Here is a 22,343-nt window from a genome sequence, read left to right on the forward strand (position 1 = left end):
TTAAAAAGGCAGAGATAAACAGTTTATCAGGAGTTAGGAATTACAAGCACATGATGCTCCATGTGCATGCTGTGGAAGAAAAGTGTTTAATTCCTGAAAGTTCCCTATAAAGCAAGAGAGCCAACTACAGAACAATCCTTCCAATGGGAGCTAAGAAAAATAAAAGTTAAAATATTGGGGGAAGGGGAAGTATGAGGTGTGCGAGTGTGTGTGGGGGAGATACTGAGTATGTAAGTATGAACCATAAAATTCGATGTTTTGGAGCATGAGCTTTCATGGGTGAATACCCACTTCATCAGATGAATGCTTTTACAGATTCAGACTAACACAGCTACCCCTCTGATACATAAAATTCGAGACATACTTACAGCCTATCTTTATAACTTTTTCATATAGTTTATTGGGTTGGTGCATTTTTGTTTCTAAACTGCCCTACTCAATACACAAGCTACATGTATATAGGGAAAGGAAATACTGATATTTCGGAGCAAAATTGCCTGATAACTCAAGAGATACTAACCTCTGGTATTTTGTTTTCTTTTTTTTTTTACTTGACAATAAAAGTGAACATACCTGTGTAATTTAGTTTGTTCGTAATGGACTGACATATGGAGATTGTCTACAGAACCTAGACATCAAAGAAAACCCACTGAGGTCTAGCCTACTAGGCCACAGAGATAAGCTACCCTATATCACTTTGTCTTCACAGGGAGAAAGCTAGCCTGCCACCCCTCTGTCCCTTTGTACCAGTGGCCACACACTTCTCTTTTATGGGAGACTTCTCAGAATTCTTAAAGCACTATGCACATTTCTGGTGCTGTACAAATAACAATAATAATACCCTAAATCTGTGGCAGTGCTCCTTTGAGATCAGTAGAAGTTATTACCAGTAGCTCTCATTAGCATCAGTAAGAGCTATGTGCATAGCTCAAGGGCAAGATATGGCCCTTGTCTTTTGGGAAGTGAAAATAATTTGAGACTGAACTGTCAAGATCTGAACTGTGATTTGAAATGGAACGTGTTTTAGCATGCCATGTCAAAATAATCTTTGTGTTGACAGGCATTCAGCCTTAAACAATGAAAAGGAAACACACAAAGTGCACAAGCCACCAAATAATTCATATTGCTTCTGATATCTCTCCAACGTACCACAGCAGCCAGTTCTTTTCAGATGGCTCAGCACTTTTCTATTTTAAACAAGTGCTTACTATTGAAGAGGATGTTTCTTTTGGAATCCTGTGTTGGTCAGTTTTAGCAGAAAGTTGTAATAAATTAGATTTTTTTTTAAATTAAAAAGAATAGTTTTTCTGCTGTAATTAATAAAAGAATATTTTAAAGTAATTGAATTACATGCATCATGGCTTCATATTTCTCAGTGACAGGCACAGTTATTACAATGAAGCTATGTGATCCACTGAAGAAAAATTAGGTTTGGATTCAGAGGCTTTTCTTTATTTTTTTTTATTCAGTAAAAGCTCCCTTTGAAATTGATGCAAATAATGCCCTAGGGCCCATTCCTTTATACACTGACATATGAGTAACTTTACTCCTGTGACTAGTTCAGTGAGACTAGGCAGGTATGTAAAGTACATAAGTGTTTGTAGGATCAGGCCTTTAGTAAGGATTAAAGGAAAACTGAGGGTACGTCTACACTGCACGATTATTTCGAATTAGCTTAAACCGATATTACAAAACAGATCTAATAAAATCGGTTTAGCGCGTCCACAGTGGGATCACGAAATCGATTGTTTGCGCACTCCATGCGTTCAAACCCTACCATCGATTTCAGGAGCGGTGCACTGTGTGGGTAGCTGTTCTCAGCTATCCCATAGTTCCCCACTTCCGGGTTGAAGCACAGTGCCTGATGGGGCAGAAAACATTGCCCCGGGTGGTGCTGGGTACAGCGTCACCCCTCCTTTGTGAAGGCAGCAGACACCCTTTGGCGCCTCTTGTTCCTGGAGTGCATTGAGCAAAACCATAGCACAGCATCATGGACCCTGAGATCACAAACGGTATCCTGACCGTTGTCACACCTCGCGTATCTCTGCCAGCAGCATTCAGTACACAGAGGTGACATTTACAGTACTCAAGGAATTATTTATTTGACTTCTTCTTTCATCGTGCTGGGGGGGGAAGAGACTGACGAGCTGTTCCGTGAACCACGCAAGACACCGTATATTAAGCTACAGACATTGGGCGCTCAGCAAGAATGCAAATAGTTTCAGATACTGCGGTGGAGACTGGTAGCCTGTAGTCCTCATTACCCCTCCCTCCCTCCATGAGCATCCGTTTGAGTCTCTGCTTCCGGTTACAGTATGTCAATCGCAGCAGCTCGTGTAATCCTGAGTTTATTTTTCAAATGCTTTGGCATTCTGTTCTTTAGCGGAGCTCTGATAAAACAGATTTGTCTCACGCATCGGCGATCAGATCTGTATCTCCCGTAAGGTTCAATGCAGAGCCTACTTTTGACAATTTGAACTGCACGCCACCAGTGCCGGATCAAGAGCTGGTACAGTGAAAGCAGGAAATGTCATTTCTAAAGGGTCTCGGTGGCTTTTCCTGTTTACCGGCACTTCCAGCATCCGAGTTCGGATTGCGACCAGACGGTCAGTGATGGCACTGTGGGATATCTCTAGGAGCCAATAATGTCGATTTCCGTTCCACACTGAACCCTAATCTTGAGTTATCACTTCGAATTAGCGCTACTCCTCTCATCTGGGAGGAGTTCCGAAATCGATTTAAGGAGCCGTTTAACTCGATATTAATGACGACGTCGTGTGAACGGGTACAGCGTTAAATCGGTATATCGGCCATTAAACCGATTTAAAGTCGCAGTGTAGACCTGGCCTGAGTAATGACTTCAAAATATACCCTGTGTCTTTCTTACCAAGCATTTGGAAAATAGACTTACTGTCCTGACTGACACTGCAGTCCATCTGAAGCAGGAAGTACCTGTGTCTAACTCTGTTTCTTCTCTTTGTCAAGCAGATATTATTTTAAATTTCCGAACAACCTATGTCAGCAAGTCTGGCCAAGTTATATTTGAAGCAAGATCTATTTGTATCCACTATGTGACTACCTGGTTCATCATTGATTTAATTGCTGCACTTCCCTTTGATCTCCTTTATGCTTTTAATGTCACTGTGGTGAGTACTACACTTGCATTCTATTAACAGTGTTTATCTCAAGGGGCCATTTTTGCAAATCAGCTTTTTTTCAGTGGGGAGGGGGAATTGTTATATTTTCATAAGCAAACTAGGGAAATGCAGTCTAGAATAAATTACTATAAGGGAGTGTGCACAACTAGTTGAAAGAACTGGTTGAAAGAGTAGTCATCAACTGTTGGCTTGTCAAACTAGGAGGGTATACTTAATAGGGTCCCTCAAGGGTCAGTCCAGGGTCTGGTACTATTCAATACTTTCATTAATGACTTGGATAATGGAGTGGAGAGTGCGCTTATAAAATTTGCAGAAGACATCAAACTGAGAGGGGTTGCAAACACTTTGGCAGACAGGATTAGAATTGAAAGTAACCTTAACAAATTAGAGACTTGATCTGAAATTGACAAGATGAAATTCAGTAAAGATGTGCAAAATACTTCAGTTAGGAAGGAAAAATAAAATGCACAACTAAAAAATGGGGAATAACTAGTAGTACTGAAACTGGCCTGGGGTTTATAGACCATAAATTGAATGAGAGTCAACAATCTGATGCAATTGCAAAAATGGCTAATATTCTGGGGGTATTAACAGTAGTGTCATCCCTAAGACACAGGAAGTGATTGTCCTGCTATACTCAGCACTGGTGAGGCCTCAGCTGGAGTATTGTGTCTAGTTCTGGGGCCACACTTTAGGAAAGATGGGGACTAACTGCAGAGGAAGCAACAAAAATGATAAAAGATTTAGCACACCTGACCTATGAGGAAAGGGGGAAAAAATGCACATGTTTAGTCTTGAGGAAAAAAAAAAGACCTGAAAACTGTTTTCAGATATCAAAGGGATGTTAAAAGAGGACAGTGATCAATTGTTCTCCATGTCCACTGAATGTAGGACAAGAAGTAATGGACTTAATTTGCAGCAAAGATGATGTAGGTTAAATATTAGGAATAACTTTCTGGAATAGACTTCCTGAGGATATTTTCGAATCCACATAACTGGAGGATTTTAAGAACAGGTTGGAGAAACACCTGTCAGGGATAGCTTATGATCACTTGGTCCTGCCTCATCACAGGAGGTGGACTAGATGACCTCTTGAGGTCCTTTCCAATCTTACATTTCTATTATTTGCTATTTTTCTTCTCTTTCAGTACTGTGAAATGTTTTGGCCTAAGGTACTAAAGGGATAAATCAAATTCAGTTGTTGAAACATATTTAACAGCTCAGCCATAGACATCAAATTGACAAGAAGCCCATAAGTGGTGCAGTGGTCCTATTGAATTCAGTGGGACTTCTGGTGGAGTAAGGTGCTACTAAACCAGAGTAAAGGGATCAGAATTTGGCCTGTAGGAAATTACTAAGCAGAGCTAAAGTGTCCTCTGGCAATGTAATAGTGAGTTGGGCTCTTACCCAAGTGACAAAAGAAGAATTTTGAGCAGTATTAAAGATAGAATGTGAAGACAAAATAAATTGAGCTTGTGACTTTTTTGCTTCTTTGTAATGTATAAAGAGAGTGTAAAAATGGTCTTTTCTGAGACTTTTTCCTGTTTCTTTTAAATGAGAAATTCAGCTCTTTCCTAAACTGCAAGTCTCTATAGCCTTGTCAATTTTAGAAAAATTAACCAGTGCTGGCAACTGGGGTCAGCAATGGATACATCTGAATTAGGTGCTGAAAATGCCTTACTTATCAATGTAGTCAAGGGCAAACTGTGTTCATCATTTCAGAAGTTCACATGGAAGTTAATCCTCTTCAGATCATCAATTTCTGCTCAGTACCTCTTCTCCAATTTCTTTGAGAAGGTCTGTTCCATACAGATGGAGAAGCCCAGGGGGAGAAGAGGCTGGACAGGACCCGGGTGAGGGCTGTATCCTCAGCAGAGGGGCTGCTTTCAATAGAACTTGCCTGCAGTTCTTGTGGCAGATTTAGACTCTTTACTTGGTGTTTGGTTATAAACTTATGCTTAGAGTAGAACATTCAGCAGAAACTCAATATCTAACTTTGGAAAGATTTTAGCAGAGATTTTCCATTCTTGTGGGTTTTTCACATAAGAGAACTGGGTGCTTAATGCTTAGTATTTTGTAGTTCTTAGGATTTTGTCCTCCCAGGAATGGACACACACATCTCTTGTTAGTATTGAGAATTACACATGTAGGTTGAGGGCAGAATAGATTACAGAGCAAAGCTAGCCAAGCCCATGAAATTAATTTAATTTAATTAATGTATATCTTTGCATGAACAAAAAATATAAGACAATATTTACATATTAATTCATAAACAAAATTCAGATTGAAATATCTGTCAATCTTCATTCTCATATCTACCACAAATGGAGAATTTAATTTAATTTAATTTATGGTGACTTTCACATGTAGCAAAGTTTTATTAAACTAAATTGGTTGACCCGTGTTGGAACCCTCCTCTATAAAATACATTCTTCATTTTTATTCTCTTTTAATTCTCTCTCCTTAGCTAACCTCCCTTCTCTGCCCGTCTGGCATGTTAAGAACAGAAAGCCTGATGCTTGTGCTGTAATTTGAATCCCAGCTCAGTCAATGGGTCCAGGTTTTAATATCACAGTTTCTACAAACAGTAGGCATACTAGTGCATTAAGCTACCAATCCAGTTTAGCTCAATGCATTATAATTGTGCCAACCAACATGAATGTCAGTGAATTTTATTTCCAGTCAGAAATTTACATTGCAACTTCTTTCTGAATGAGCCACTCCAAAGCCTTTTCTTCAAGGATTATTTTAAAAAAGGGAATAATCACTGTTTTAGTCTGTACTGTAATCTGAATAAAATATTTCCTTTAAAACTCTAACTGTTGGCATCGAGGTGGGGGAGGATCTTTATCATAATGAATTCTGTGGGGAAGAATCATTTCCCAACAATTAATTTTTCTGTTAAAGATGACACAGTAATACAAATGCTATAATAGTTTGATTAGTTCAGATATAATCTCAGTGGTTTGAGCATTGGCCTGCTAAACCCAGGGTTGTGAGTTCAATCCTTGAGGGGGCCACTTAGGGATCTGGGACAAAATCAGTACTTGGTCCTGCTAGTGAAGGCAGGGGGCTGGACTTGATGACCTTTCAGGATCCCTTGCAGCTCTAGGAGATAGGTATGTCTCCATTTATTATTATTATTTTATTATTATCTGTCCTTCCTATCATACCTTTTGTTCACAGTGGACAATATTACAGTAACCAATAACTTAGTAGACCACTGAAATAGTCCTCCCAGTGATTCTCCATAAGATAGGTAGTGAGCCATGGCTCTGAGCCCTGAGTAAGGGACAGTGTATAGCTGTGTTGCCCCAGGAAGTAATTGTAACTCATAGTCACAGCTACTCAGTTGCTCCAGGGATGAAATAAAATGTTTCATCTTTTTACAAGGTGCAGCTTACGTTTCCACCCTTGTCCTGACCCAGCTCCATTGGCTTGTGCATTGTGGAGCCTGACCCAAGGACTTGTCCACTTAGTCCCCACTCTTCACATACCCCTTGCACCAGGGTTGCAAAAAGGGAGTTGTAGGAGCTAGGTGTGTTGATTCTGTGCTGGCTGGGGGATGCAGCCATCTCGGGGTTATCCCTAGGATGACCAGATAGCAAGTGTGAAAAATCGGGCCAGGAGGTTGAGGGTAATAGGCACCTATATAAGACAAAGCCTGTATAAGACTGTCCCTATAAAATCAGGACATCTGGTCACACTAAGTATCCCCAACAGGGGAGTTCCAGGAGGTTTCACTCCCTTTGTACTACCTAAATTGAGCAAAAGGAGCATATCATGGCAGGGGATTGGCCAGCCTTATCGTCTCATTTAAGTTGGTCTATTCAGATCCTTAACTGTATTTGTGGCTCTTCTCTGAATTCTTTCTATTATGCAGTGGCCATTCTAGTTTTGAGAGACCTAGGACTTTTTAATCTTGGGCACTCACTGTCTCCCCAAACACTTCCATGTTTTTATCTGCTTTGCACTTTGTATAGTTATTTACCTCTGTGCAAAATTGGTGTTTAGTGCTACCAAATCAGAAATCTGAATATTACAACAGTAGTAGTATTTTACACTCATTTTGGACACCATGACTATCTCTGGTGCAAGGCAAACAGCTAACAGAGTTTCTGTGGGAGTTTGGTCTGAAAGGAGAGTGGTGGTTTTGTGTTCAGTGCTGCAGGTGCAGTCTTGATTTTTTTTTTTTTTGAGTGATTTGTTCTAAATGTCTGGCTTGATTCAGGGTTTGCCGGTATCCCTTAACAAGGGGGCAGAGTTGACCTAGTTTTAAAAGCCTCTCACTAACAAAAGTTGGAGCAACTAGGAGCTAACTGTGGAGCTTATCTGAGAGAGTAAATGGAAGTTTGGTATGGGTTTCCCCTCTGCCGTCCCCCCATCCCTCCCTACACAGACACTTTTTTTTTTTTGGAATAGGGTCTAGGAAAAGAATACAATGATGGCTACTGAGGCAGCACTAAAAAGTGACCACAGGAGATACAGAAGATGACTGGATGCAGTAGCTGTAGTATGTATGTTATCCTTGAATGGGTATCTGATGGAAGCTACTTATTGATGACATGTTGTCTGGTAGAGCTTATGAGAGAAGACCCAAAATAGCTAGTGGTAGTGATATCTAGTTAAGTAAAAGGTTTGTTGCACTGGGGAATGGGGAGGAGAAAAAGGCAGAAGATGGGATATCGAGAAAGAAAAGGGAAGCCAGTCCCCGAAGTAGAGAGGAAGAGATGATACAGATAGCCAGGGACTCAGTCTAAATGAGGCTGATGTATGGGAACTGTAGTGTAGACATACCCTAAGGTGTGGAGTGACTGTGACCGGGCGTGACTCATCATAGTGGTGCCTCCTGCTGGCCATCCTGGGGATTAGATTAGAGTCAAGAGAATTTCTTCCCAACTTTGTATCAAATTTAGCAACTTCATTTCTCATCCCTAATCTCCTCAGTAGTTCGAGGCACTGAAGCCTGCTATTCTTTAGGCTTATGCTGCCTTTTGCTAAACTCTTGTCTTTGTCATTGCAACAGAAAAGGTTAACCCAGCTAGTCTAAATTGATTAACTGAATATAGAAATTCAGCTAGCATTATATTTATGGGCAAAGCAAATTTACCCTGGCACAACTATGAGTGCTGATTCTTCACTTTGTCTTTCTAAATTTATTATAGAGAAAATAAAGCTGCCTGCTTTCATCTGAGATCTTTCAATGACAGACTGAACACAATAGAAGAAAAAACTTGGAATAAATAATGAGAATATTCAGTGTAATTATACAAGATTCATTATGCTTATGTGCAAATTTATTTTCACATAATTTCAAGATATGGGTTTTTTTAGCCCAAGTAGAAAAATGAAATGTTTCTACACATCATAAAAAGAAATGTTGTTGTATTGTTTCATCTATTGTTTATTTTCCAGTAGCGTTCTCCTTTTTTTTTTATAAAAACAAAGTGGTCAAAGTTCAGAATTTAGTCACAATTTACCTATGAATGAACATGGAAATCAGCATTTTTTTTTAGCAACATGATTTATGCCTGGGGATTTTTTTTAATCTTAACAGAACTTTTTCCATGATGTAGTTATGGTTATGTCTGAATTAAAGCATCTATATCTCAGCTATATTATCATTATTTGTTTGTATTATCATAGTGCCTATAGGCCCCAATTAGAGGTGAGGGTTCTATAAGAAAAAGGACTGTTTTTGCCCCAAAGATTTTTACAGCTGTCAACCACAGTCCTACAAAGACTTACTCACATGCTTAACTTTACAAACATGAGTAATCCCCCTGACTCCTTAGCACATGACAAGAGATAGCTAAAACAAGCAAATGCAAGGAAGGGAGGAGGACAGAGGGACAATGAAATATATGTTTGGTATAATAAACAGCAGTTTCAGTATACACACAGACTGCCTAGCTGTTGTCAGATATTATTGATTGCAGCACTGTGTCCTTAAGGAAGGATTTTAAAGGAGAATACTGTAGTGGTTTTGTGGATTTTTCCTGTATTGCATAGGGGGCAGCATGGGAGAAAGAGTAAAGATTCTTGAGGGATAATTAAAATAATGGGCAATGAAGGCATTAGTAAAAAGTTCAGGGGATAATGAAGCATTCAGTGTAAATCAATATCAAGGATTAGTTGTTAATGTTTTATAGTGGTGCCACATCAGTCTATGGGGCCATATTCTGCTGTCAGTAACACCAGTGTAAATTTAAATAGCTTCTTTGACTTCAGTTAGGGTGACCAGACAGCAAATGTGAAAAATCAGGATGAGGTGGGGGGTAATAAGAGCCTATATAAGAACAAGACCCAAAAATCAGGACTGTCCCTATAAAAGGGGGACATCTGGTCACCTTAACTTCAATGGATGGATGTAACTGGGAATAGAATAAAGCCCATGGCTGGTTTGGGGTTTCATTAGTCATTCCTATCTCAGCCCAGGTTGTGAACTTTATCAGCCAAACTAGGCCTAGTTTTGAGTGAACTGAGCCATTTTATTTAACTTTTTAGAATGTCAGCTTTTGTTGATTGAACCAAAAAGCCTTCAGTGTATACTGGGATTAATATAAGAAAACAATGGTCAAAAATGAAAAGATTTGCTCATGTTTTTTATAACACCCAATACTGTGATATCCAAATGTTCTGGAAGTACTAGAGGGAGATATGCAGTTTGATTTGTGTTTTTCAGCCAACAGAAGACAGACACAGAATGAGTCTTTAAAAATGTATAGATTCCTATGACTACATGAAATAAATGTAAATAGTAATGACAGATAAGAAATGTAAAATGTTAGCAGAAGGCCTGGAATATCCTCTGGGTTTGGCAGGAAGTGTAAAACCTTGAGTCAAATTTTCACAGTTCTTGTAAGTTATTTAGTTTCTGCATCCATTGAAAAATATAAAATCAGATTAATTCACATTGCATTCTCTGAAGCAAGAAGCTGTATCATGTGGAAATAGTACAAGGGCCTTCTCTGAGGCATAATCCCTTATGGAGCTCTCTTTTGCAATGGAGCAATAACTCCTCCCATCACTGCTCTCTTCTCCAACACAATAGTGTGCTTGAATAACAAATCAAAGCCTGTAATGTTCTCTCTGGTCTCTGTCCTGCAAAATACCTGTAGCGTGCTCTTGCTTCCAATGCACAAAACTACATGCCATGTTTTTATCTAATATCCACCTTGGGAAAAACCGCTCACCCCCGTTTTATCCAGGTTTTAGTTACTGAGTCATTTTTATCCCACATGTAACGCTATTGACTTTGGCCCAGTGTGGTTTATTTAATCATACTGTTTGGCTCTTTGTTGGCAGTAATCAAAAATGATTACAAAAATGGGGCACTTTGGTTCTTCTTGGAGCCACGTGAAATTTGGTTAGTTTAGCTCATTTTGTTTTTTGGTTGAGGGGTTTGCCTAAAGTGAAACCCAAGGCCTCAGGCTGCACACAAAGCAAGGCCAAAGATTGAGGGCCCCTGTGTTTTGCATTCAGTTTGGCTGCAGTCAAATAAACAATATATACACACACACACACACACACTCAGTTTTTAAAAAATGTACTGGCTTAGCCACTGTTTGAACTTGTGAGTCTGAATCTTAACTCAACGTATGCACTGAGTAACCAAGTTGTGTGTGCATGTGGCAAGGAAATTTCATAGAACTTGGGGGGGGAGAGGACTTCCTTCCACTAAACTATGACTTTGTCTAGTTTATTTCACCAGTGCTGAAAATTCTTTTGCTTCATCTATTCTCCTAGGTGTCCCTTGTCCACCTCCTAAAGACTGTCCGATTGCTGCGTCTTTTACGTCTTCTTCAGAAGTTGGATCGTTATTCCCAGCACAGCACAATTGTCCTCACACTTCTTATGTCTATGTTTGCATTGCTTGCTCATTGGATGGCATGCATTTGGTATGTCATTGGAAAAAAGGAGATGGAAGAGAATAATCTCATTACTTGGGATGTCGGTAAGAGTCTGTTTTTTACCATATATAAATCACCCAGTGGTTCCTTTCTTGTTGTTAAAGTTTATAATATTGTTCCATATTGCTCTGTAGGATATAAAAGCTAAAACTACATAGTATATTTTATCAACCAGGGCATATTTAATACATGTAAATATTTAAAATGAATTGCCTGATGATTAAGGGATAGGTAATCCCACTGAAATTTGACCCAAAGTGTCCATTCCTCAACCCCACATTTGTTTACCTACAAAGTGAACATGATTTATATATAAAACAAGATTTTGCATATTTGATCCTACAAGGCTAAGTTCTTTTGAGTTTACCTAATTGTAAATTTTTATCTACCTACCTCCAACACATGAAAAGACTGTGATTCCTTTAACTATCTCCTTTTCTTTTTAAAACATAGTGTGTACTTTAATATGTTTTCCATGTATGATGTTGTAAATAATCTATTTTGTTTGTTTTTTCTAGTAATGTTTATTTAAGCATTTATTATTTTACTCGAAGCGCATTAAACCAGTGGCAGGGGTTTGTTGCCCAAATCATATATGTCTGATGATGGTATTTAAAACATTCATTAAAAGAGAGACAGTATACGAACAATAACATTTATAGTTATTGGTCCATGTTCATCCCTATGATAATGATATTGAGATAAGTGAGTCACCAGGGATTAATTTGGCCCAGTTTCTGTTATTTAAAGCTGTTATCTTTCCTGATCTGAAAATGTGAACTCTACTAGTAGAGAATAAGTTACAGGAGAGAATGTGAGGAACTAACAATTTCATCACTAGGATTGGGGAAATGCTTTCTGCCTAAATTTGGACCCACTTGAGGTCAAGCATGTGCAAGTTTGGTGCATATTTCACTATTTTTGAGTTCCTGTTTTACTTGGAATTGAGAAGATATCCAATTTTTTTAAAAAGGATTAAACTGGAGCATAGAGTAGGAAGAGTGAAAAACAAAGACTGTGACAAATGAGCAGAAAAATTCTGATGAAAAGATAAATACCATGTACCGGCTTCCCTTTAGTTAGATTTTTTGTCAAAAAAAAAAATTGGAGAATGAGGAGATGAGAAAAGATTTTAAATTATAGATGTGGTGGAAGGTCTGAAATTCAAACTACTTCAGTGAATCTCGCAAACCAAAACAATAGTTCATGAGGTCTGCAAACCATGGAAAGCCAGGAGAGGCATCCAGTTCTTAGTAGCTTCACAATGTAATCAGTAGACCCTGGACTGGCTTCTTTGCTAAAATTCTCCAGTGAAAGGCCTTGTTTGTTTGGGAAGGGTGTGGAAGGGGTAGAAGAATACGTCAATGGGTAAGTCTATACTTTTCAGGTTAAACCTAAGGGCCAGTTTCCTCAGCTAGTTATCTTGTGTTTCTTCTGAGTGATGTTCAAGACTTCTGGAGCTTTTAAAGTTGTATTGGATGGGAACTTCTCCTTCCTCCCCTCCCCCCAGATTATATTTACTTAGTTATAAGGGTTTTCATCTATGAACTGGGAGATTAATTGACTGTTTATATGTGAGCATAAAGGAGTTTGGTAGTTATTGGGTATTAATGCAACTACATCACTCTTTAAGGCAGTAATTACCACCCTGCAGCTTTCAATGTCTTTCTAACTTCACTCTGAATGAGGAACAAAGAAAAATTTCTTCTGCCTTTTTCTTTGCTGGGCAACCATGAGTCACCTCTTTTTTTCACTTCCTTTTTTTCTTCTTTCTCGTTGTCTTTTCCTTTGACCTTACATAAAACCTTTTGTTCTTGTCTAGGTGAATAGAAAGAGGAGAGGACAAATGTAAAATTGTAAACCCTGTTGTTTTTATTTGTCTGTAAAATACAAAAGGGCTAAATAGAAGTGTGTGAGTATTTTAGGTGCTTTTTTGTTGTTTGTAAGAAAGGCCTGTTGCCTACTCAATACAATAATCATATCTGATAGAGGGATATAGGACTCATTCCCTTTCAGATGCCTGCTCAGGAAAATGTTTGGTGAGGGAAGTATACAAACAGCAGGGACGAGTGAACAGAAAAGTTGGCTCTAGCTAAAACATCAGGTCCTTTTCTTGCCTCTTAGCATGTCTCTCCCCCCACCCTTCTTTGAAAGTTGCTGCAAGAGGAATGGCTGATGGGAAAACTAGTGAGAAGGTTAAAAGTGCCTGACCTGGAACTAACTGAGGAAGGTGGAGGGAGAAAGTCCCCGCACCTCTCCAGCTTACAGTGAAGCTACCAAAATCCTGTCTGATTCTCTGTCGTGCTTGTCTATTGTTCATGTTTTCTTCCTCTTTGTCATGAATTTGTTTGTAAAAACAGCTCCTCACAAAGTGCAGTGCAGAAACCTCACAAAGCTGTAGCAGAAGACGGGAAGATACAAAGACAGCCCACTGTGTTTGAATTGCTCACACATTCACAGCAGAAAAAAAATAAGGAAAAAAGCTGTGCTCAACAGACATATTAAACAGCCTTCAAAGGACATTGTCAGTAGGTTTAGACTCTAAAAGTTAGTGTATGCAAACACAATGACTTAACACTGTCTCTGTTACCAGGCAAACTGCCCTCTGATTCCTATCAAGTGCACCCCCGCCCCCGCACAGGCTCAGGCCATGGAATATCACATCATATTAATTATGTGATTCCCCCACTCTGACTGGGTCCTAGCTGGCAGTGTCTAGGTACTAACCACAGTTGCCTCAGCTGGCCTGACTAAAGGTATATCTACACTTATGGCTGTGGTGTAAGTACACACACTGCACGCCCAACTAACGCTGTTATAAATAGACTGTGAGGCACAACTCCATATGGCTCTCTACACACCCAAGCAGTCCCTCCCATCTCTACGCTGTTGCAGTTAGTATCCTGCTGTGTCCTGCAAGGAAGAGCTGATGGAGCCTTTCACTGCAGTGTGTAGCAACACACTGTTATGCTCATACAAAGCACATGGGATCTTTATAGAGGAAGGCAAATATGCAGCATTTATTGAAAATACAACAGTTAACATATGCTTTTCAGTCACACACACACACACATGCACACAAAGTCCTGCAGTGATGTTTATAGTTACCAGTCTGTTGTGGCTCAAGTCAATCTAATGGCCAGTTAGATTGAGCATGAGTGTGGAGCTGGGCTCTTGTCAGTCGCGATCCAATGCTCTGAGGGTTTGCAGGACTGAACCCAGAGTTCCATGGCAAAACACCCCAGCTTTAGAGTTGTAAATTCCCATTTGAGTCCATTCATTTTGCAATGTCATCCTGTAATCATTAGTCCTTAAATGGTGTTATCATTTGATGGTTATTGTCGGGCTTCTCATTATTATCTCCTATTTGTTGTCTCACCTTCAGGGGTGCCTGCCTCACCTCTGAGGTCGTCAGTGCTGCTAAGTGTTTAGCATCAGATACAATGGATGTTCTGATTGTCTCCTGGTCTTTTCAAGTCTCTCACTTCTTCTTGACCATCTGGACATTTGTGATGGCTTTCACAGCTTATATTTTCCTGGCACATGCATTCCTCATTCACACGAACAATCTCTTACAGAAACCTTCAAAGGTATATAGACAGCAGTACTGTATATTTAGTAGAATACATTGTAAATCAAGTCTTGCTAAATCTTATAAGTAAAACAATTCACATTGTAGCTTCAGGCCCAATAGATGCAGTACAAGATCCTGTCTCTTACTTACTAAAACCTTAAAACAAAGAAATGTATATTTAACTAGAGTACCTATCTTATAATGCATATAGAAAACCATAGTAGACATTATAACTTACCCTAAAACAAAAGGTAACCATAATCAGTCAGAAGGATTGTTCTGATCTGTCATTCCTTTCTGATATTCAAAAAAGGGTGACTGACAGGATGAAATCAAACCATACATTAATTCTAATGGGACATTATAAAATCCTGCTCCTACAACACCACAGTGAAAAGTGTGGATGCAGTCTCTGGCACGTACCTACATGTGTACCGTCTGTTGTCTACATGTAGCCATAAGTATAGGCATAGCTTTAGGCTCAGGCCCTGCAGTTCTGTGCTCTCTGGGGGCAATGGCCATGGTAATTAGTGACCAAACAGCCTCCTTAAAGTAAAATAACATTTATTTAGAACAGAAGCATTTCTAGAAAATGTGTCATAAAAACAATATAACCCACTACACATGTGTCTGGCTTACCAGGTGTTTAACCATCTTCCATGTGGGGACAGAGGAAGAACTAGCTTCCTATACACTGTCCCACAGAGCCTCTTTCTGTCAGCTTGTCCCCCTGTCAAAGCTCGCTGATGCTCCCTGGATAGCTCCTGGTGACTCACCACCCTTTGCAGGGATCAAGACAACTTTTTAACTCTTTATAACCCTTTTGATCTCTAGACTCCCAGCCTGACAAAAGAGCTGTGTCACTTCCACCTAGAGCAACTGTCTTAAGTGTGTGCTTTGGTGTTCTTATCTGGGAAGGTATTTTGTTGTCTTTCTGTACAGACCCTATTGAATTCAAGTATTGGAGGCTGCCCTTTTTAGAGCTCGTGGGCCTGGGGCTAGCCAGCTCTGTTCTGAGGCAGAGTGCCATTAAGGACCAGTGTTTGGGCCTGGTAGAGGGGATAACCAGACCCAGCAGGGAAGAGGATAGGTGATACCTATAAAGGTTGAACTGAGGCAGCTTGCTATAGGAAGCTGGTTGGCTCTGGGAGTGGCGGGGGAGCGATTTTCGGGCAGACGGCCTCTAGGGGAACTGAGGAAGAGCTGCCAGGGGCATGTAAGCTCTGGCAAGGAAGCCCTGGATCAGGGGAATTGTGCAGCTGTTGGATTAATGTTGAACTGTTTATTCTGGGGATTTTTCTGAAGATTGCCAGCACCACCAGTAAATGAAGCCCAGAGGGAAAAAGGCCTGATCCAGACTCTGAGCATAGAGACAGTTCAGTAGCTTACACAGACACATAATAAACATTCCATTACCCCTCTAGACAATAACTTCCCTTCACAGACCAGGTCACGTACAGCGTTCATAACATTATTACATATCAGCTTCACAGCTGTCACGAGCAGCACTGCCAAGCTTCAGTTCTCTCCAGGTGTTATATCTAATAATTTAGTGTAAGAGTTTTTAAAAGGAAAACTATTTAAAGTATTAGAATAGTTGGAAAACAATGGGCTCAGAAAGACTCAAACAAGAACTAAGTCACCTTCCATAAAATGTACATCAAATTTCTGCCTGAACATATCCATTCTCCATATATTAGAACAGTAGACTATATCCTGCCCTCAGCCAGATTTGTGTAACCACATTGGTTTTTTTCATGTGCAAATTATTTGCTGGTAAGACAGGATGCTAAATTTTGAGCTCCCTGTGAAATCTGATTAGTGCTACTGTGGCAATGTAGTGCATTAGCGGTGGTTCTCCCCCTCTGGCTCAGTGGGAAGCTGCCCTGCCTCACTACATGAATGGACGTCACCCACAGTCAGGGAATTAGCAGAGCACTGAACAATCTGTGACTCTGGCGTGTAGTCAGGGCAGCACAGCAAATGAGTCAGGATTGATAGCCAGTGGCCATCCCACTGACTCCTCCATGTCTCGGGTAATTATTATAAGCATGGTAGAGTTGGGTCCATGGTAAACAGGACTCATTAGTGAAGCAGAGTTTGTCCTGTTAATTTATACATCTGCATCATATTTTACCTCAGAACATGCTGGGATTAAATACAATCAATGAGAACACTCTAAGTAGGATACAACTTAGCATAAGTATGAGTCGCAAGAGCAGGTCAGTAATAATGAGGATCTTCTCCTCCTGTTTTATAAAGGATGAGAGTCCACATTTATTTAGAGCCCAATTCTGACACTTGCTCATATTAACTAATACCTTAGTCCATTAAGAGTTCCACTGATTTCAATAGACCTACTTGCCAAGTAAGGTACTGCTTAATGCAGGTAAGGGTGACAGAACCTGGTCCTTAGTTTTTGTACCTAATCTGCCAATCGCATTTTACCATTACCCTTTTATTCAATACAGTTAAAACCACAACTAGATACTCAGTTCTTAAAGATGGCTGTGATCGAAAGCCTGCTGAAGACAATGAAAGTCTTTCTGTGGACTCTAGTGGGTTTTGGATCAGGCCCTAAGCCAGTATTTTGAAAAAGATGTACAGTATATGTATCTTTATTCTGCTGTTTGGTTACAAAAGAACGTCTCCTCCCTAGAAGCAGCTTTTTTCTTCTCCAGTTAGCTGTGGTAGCAAGTGCCTTGTAGCTGAAAAGCCCCTCTGGATTCATGGTATTGCCACTACAGTGCATCTAGCAGCTGAAAGAAAAAGATGGAGGGGGAAGAGGGACAAAAAATAATGATTCTTTGTTTTTATACATAGACTCGTTTATCAGATCACGTTTCTTTTATCAACTTCCTTACCATATTTAGTTTTTCCGCAGAAAGCTTTCAACACGGAATAAAGACTGAGGTTTTGATGATGCTCTAAATTTTTAGGCTGTAATATTGTAACTATTACTTGGGACCTAGTTGTGCTGACAGATATACATCATAACCCTGATCCCATACCATTGACTTCAATGGGACATGCATGGGGCCCATATATCTGTTTCTTTGGCTAATTTAAACAAACCGGGTACTTGATTTGCATTTGGATTAGGAAGAGAGGAATGATAAAGTGCTTCCAATGAAAATGCACAACAAAGAAAAGTGTGTGTGCTGTGTTCTTATTAAGCCAAATCATGAAGTTCTTCCTCAATTCTTTGTCCTTATTCAGGCAAAGTTCCCATTGCAAAGATTTTAAAATAATAAATTCAAGAATTTTGCCTTTTGGCTATGAGAAGAAAAGGAGGTGATTTTTCATTAAGGAGTATGCTGTGGTTCCTGTCTCAGACAGGGGAGCAGTTATAGGAGTAGACTGACCTCTGTTGTCTTCAGTGTGAGTAACTATCTACCAATGTGAGTAAGATAGGCACAGTCTGGCCCTAAGATTACTTATTCAGCTCTAGTATTAATGAAGTTTTTACCGACTGACACAGAAATTGTAGAAATCATAGGAATTTAGGACTCATGATTGGTCATCTAGTCCAGTCCCCTGCACTGAGGCAGGACTAAGTATTATTCTAGACCAGTGGTGCCCAACCTTATTACACAGGAAGACCACAGAAACCTAAGCGCAACCTTGTGTGGGCCAAATGGATTCCATATATTTTAATAAGATTTAAAGTCCTCTGTATTGATTTATATTTTAAGTTCAGCTTGTTTCATATGTATTTAAATAGGTTGTTTCTATGTACAGTCTTGTCTATTTACACAGTTTTGTAAACTACAATGATGTAAACATGACAAAATGCAAACAAATCAGCTGTTAGTATATTGTGTTGAAGCAGGCTATGGACCTTATGAAATGCTCTGATGGGCCATGTATGGCCTACGGATCATAGGATGGGCACTCTTAATCTAGACCAGGGCCAGCTTTAGGAAGTGCAAGGCCTGATTTGAATACCTGGCGGCGGTCCGGGTCTTCAGTGGCACTTCGGTGGCGGGTCCTTCACTCGCTCCAGGTCTTCCATGGCACTGAAGGACTTGCTGCCAAAATGCCGCCAAAGACCCGAAGCGAGTGAAGAACCTGCTGCCAAAGACCCGGACCACCACTGGGTGAGTAAAAATAAAAAAGTTAGGTGCTCTCCTTTGGGGCATGGGGCCCTCTTAGGTGCGGGGCCCGATTCGGGGGAATAGGCCTAAAGCTGGCCCTGATCTAGACCATCCCTGACAGACATTTGTCTGACCTGTTGTTAAAAACCTCAAGTGATGGAGATTCCACAAACTCTTGAGGTAACTTGTTCCTGTTCTTAACTACCGTTACAGTTAGGAAGTTTTTTTTCTTAATATCTAACTTATATTTCCCTTGCTGCAATTTCAGGCCATTATTGCTTGTCCTGTCCTCAGTGGTTAAGGAGAACAATATATCTCCGCCCTCTTTATAACAACCTTTTACGTACTTGAAGACTGTTATCATGTCCCACCACAGTCTTCTTTTCTCCAGACTAAACAAACTCAATTTTTTTCAATCTTTTTATGTAGGTCAAGTTTTCTAGACCTTTAATCATGATGTTTCTCTTCTTTTGACTTTCTCCAGTTTGTCCACATCTTCCCAAAGTCTGGTGCCCAGTACTCTAGTTGAGGCCTTATCAGTGCTGAGTAAAGTGAAGAATTACTTTTAGTGTCTTGCTTAAAACACTCCTGCTAATATATCCCAGAATGATGTTCGCTTTTTTGCAACAGCATTGCGTTGTTGATCCACTTCATTTATGATCCACTTTAACCCCCAGATCCTTTTCTGCAGTACTCCTTCCTAGGCAGTCATTTCCCATTTTGTATTTGTGTAACTGATTATTCCTTCCTGAGTGTAGTACTTTGAGATTGTCCTTATTGAATTTCATCCTATTCATTTCAGACCATTTCTCCAGTTTGTCACAATCATTTTGAATTCTAATTCTATTCTCCAAAACCCTTGCTATCCCTCCCAGCTTAATGTCATCTGCAAACTTTATAAGTGCACTCTCTGTGCCATTATCCAAATTGTTTATGTAGATACTGAATAGAACTGGACCAGGACAGATCCCTCCAGGATCTCATTCAGTATGGGATATGAGAAGGTGATACAACCTGACCCTTCTTGTCTAGGACTTGAGACCCTCACCTGAGCAAGTCTTGCAGCCTTCACCAGCCAAGAAAACAGTTGTTCTTTAGTCATTGTGCAGTTTGACTTTGTCCCCTGATAAAGCATAGCTACTGGGCTGATTATTGACAGTCCAATCAGCGCTTGAGATAGTGTTATGTTCCTTTTTCCTCTTTTCATTCCTTACTACTTAAATTCCTTGCAATTTCCTTTTGTATTGTTTCCATCATTCAGTCCCTTTGGTAAGGCAGCCATCTCCGTGAGACATTGCATGATTTTCTGCAATAAGTTTTTCAGTTAGCTGGCACAGAATAGAGGCTCTGATTCTGATCTCACACCAGTGTGATTCCACTGACTTCACTGGCATTGCTTCTCATTTCCACAGGTTTAAATGAGATCAGAATAAAGCACAGAGCCTTTATTGCCTGTTTTGAATTAGTCCATGCTGAGTTAGCCCCCTTCATGTTCTTACCAGCTATAAGAAGTGCCTTTTAGATCTGGCTGCACAAGAAACAGACAGTACTGAAAATGTTTCCTGTTGCTAAATGCATTCACCCTATGAGAACTGTATGATCTGTTGAAACTGGACTACCATGAATATACAGTGAGCAGATTAGTAGGCAGCCAAGAATCAGGATGCTGCTTCTCTTAGATAGTCAAAGCTGTCAAGTATAATTTATGTAACAGTCTTGAGCAGTTCTCCCTCCTGTCAGCCATAACTTCAGCAACAACTTTTTATTAGTTCACCTACAGTAACACTTACAATACTGTAGTCATGGAGGATTTATTATCAACACCAACTTAGAACACCTATATTTAAATGGAAAAAATGTCAAATTTGCCTCCTTTGGAAAGGATTAAAAAACCTCTTTCATTTAAACTTATTTAATTATTCATGTTTCTTTCAACAAATTATCTTTATTCTCTTTTCTGATTTATACTTGGTAAGTAGTTTTTGTTACTTTTGTGACCATTTTGTTTGACTCCATAACAGTAAAGCTCTGCAAGCTTTTGGACCTTTCTACTTGCCCATATGTTACAAGGTTGCAGTATAAAACTTTCTGTGCTGAACTTCTTCTTCGCATAGTTTGTCTAAATTCTGTCAGTATCTCTGAAGTCAGCTGTGGAGCTGGAATATTCATCATGATAATTATCAAATATCATATCCAGAGTTTAGTGGCTTAGATAGTTTTTAATGCTTGGAAGGTTTTCCCAGGCTGATGCAAAGAAACTTGAGGCATTCATAATTCTTTTCATTATTTCTTTTGCGGTTACTAGCAATCTTGTCAGAAGCTCTGGGGATGTGTTTTAAAGATATCCTTGAGTCACTTGCACACCTATCTAGGTTAAACTCAAGTTACACTTCTTTCAGAGGAAAGGCTATTTTTTAGATGTTTGCAAAACCGGAGATATTCAAACCTGCTAGTTTTTTCACTTTTATGATGAGTTTTAGCTTATTAATTAAAATCTCCTAGTAATCTGAGATATGACACAGCAGGCTCAGTGGTATGATAAAAGCCAAGTTAGAAAAACAGCAGTACTGTTACTCTCTGTACATGACCAAAGTAAATATGGAAGCTGGGACGATAACAATTAATACTTAACATTTCTTCATTGTGCTGTACAAATCTTAATTAATCCTCACAACATTGTATAATGAAGTAAATAACGTACTTCCCAATGTATGTAACAGAACTGAAGCAGAGAAGTTAAATGGCTTGCCAGAGACCACAGTGGGGAGCGTGTACCAGAGCTCAGATTAGATTTCAGGATTTGTTGGCGCCTATGCTTATCCTGACGTAGTGCCCTAATGAATAACAATTAATAATTATTCATGCTGATTATTCCAGCTGTGTTTCTGTACAGACTTAGGCCCTGATCCGGCTGTTGATTACTTATTAAAATTATTTTCTGTAAGTGACATTAGCAGTATCGCCAACTCCGAGCAGTTGAAAAGCACGAGCCAGTCCCCTATCATGAGATTTTTAAAATACAGTTCTTGGAGGGGGGAGGGGGTTAATCTTTTAAACTTCATGTTTTCAAGCTTTTCTTAACAACTATGGGGGCAAGAAGCTTACTTTTTAAGAAAGAAAGAAAGAAAAAAAGAAAATACTGAAGCTGTCATAGAATCATAGGACTCCAGATACAAGGGCTTTAAGAAAAATACCAACTGTTACAAGACTTGTGATGAAATTGAGATAGTTGACAAAACTGCACTTGTTAGACTCTGTTTCTGTATAGACAGACCCTTACACCTAAGTCCCATAGACATGGGATCTGCCCTCACAGATCTAATTGCAGGATCAGGACTTATACAAAAATTTAGTTTGAATTTAGTTTTAGTAAGTATCCAATTTATTAAGTAAGTGTGTGTGTATGTGTGTGTGTGTGTGTATATATATACACATATATATATAGTGGCAAATTGCCGGTCCTGTTATGCTGGGTCTCGCGCTTTCTCTTCTTTGGGGAAGGTTCAGGGCACCATTGCTTGCCTCTGAACTGGTATTTTAATTACCCCACTAGTGTCCTTGAGGAGGGGAGTGGAGAGGGAGGGACCTGGGCCCACCTTCT

General features: G+C 39.6%; 1 protein-coding gene across 1 annotated transcript in view; it reads left to right on the plus strand.

The window, feature by feature from the left end:
- KCNH8 (potassium voltage-gated channel subfamily H member 8) overlaps positions 1–22,343 on the plus strand; it is a 375,624-nt gene that overhangs the window by 233,991 nt on the left and 119,290 nt on the right. The window contains exons 6-7 of the mRNA XM_075062450.1: positions 2,989–3,146; positions 10,908–11,115. Coding sequence (XP_074918551.1) covers positions 2,989–3,146; positions 10,908–11,115 — 366 coding nt within the window. The remainder of the gene's footprint in view (positions 1–2,988; positions 3,147–10,907; positions 11,116–22,343) is intronic.

Source organism: Chelonoidis abingdonii, chromosome 2 (assembly GCF_003597395.2).
Source record: "Chelonoidis abingdonii isolate Lonesome George chromosome 2, CheloAbing_2.0, whole genome shotgun sequence".
NCBI classification, from domain to species: domain Eukaryota; kingdom Metazoa; phylum Chordata; order Testudines; family Testudinidae; genus Chelonoidis; species Chelonoidis abingdonii.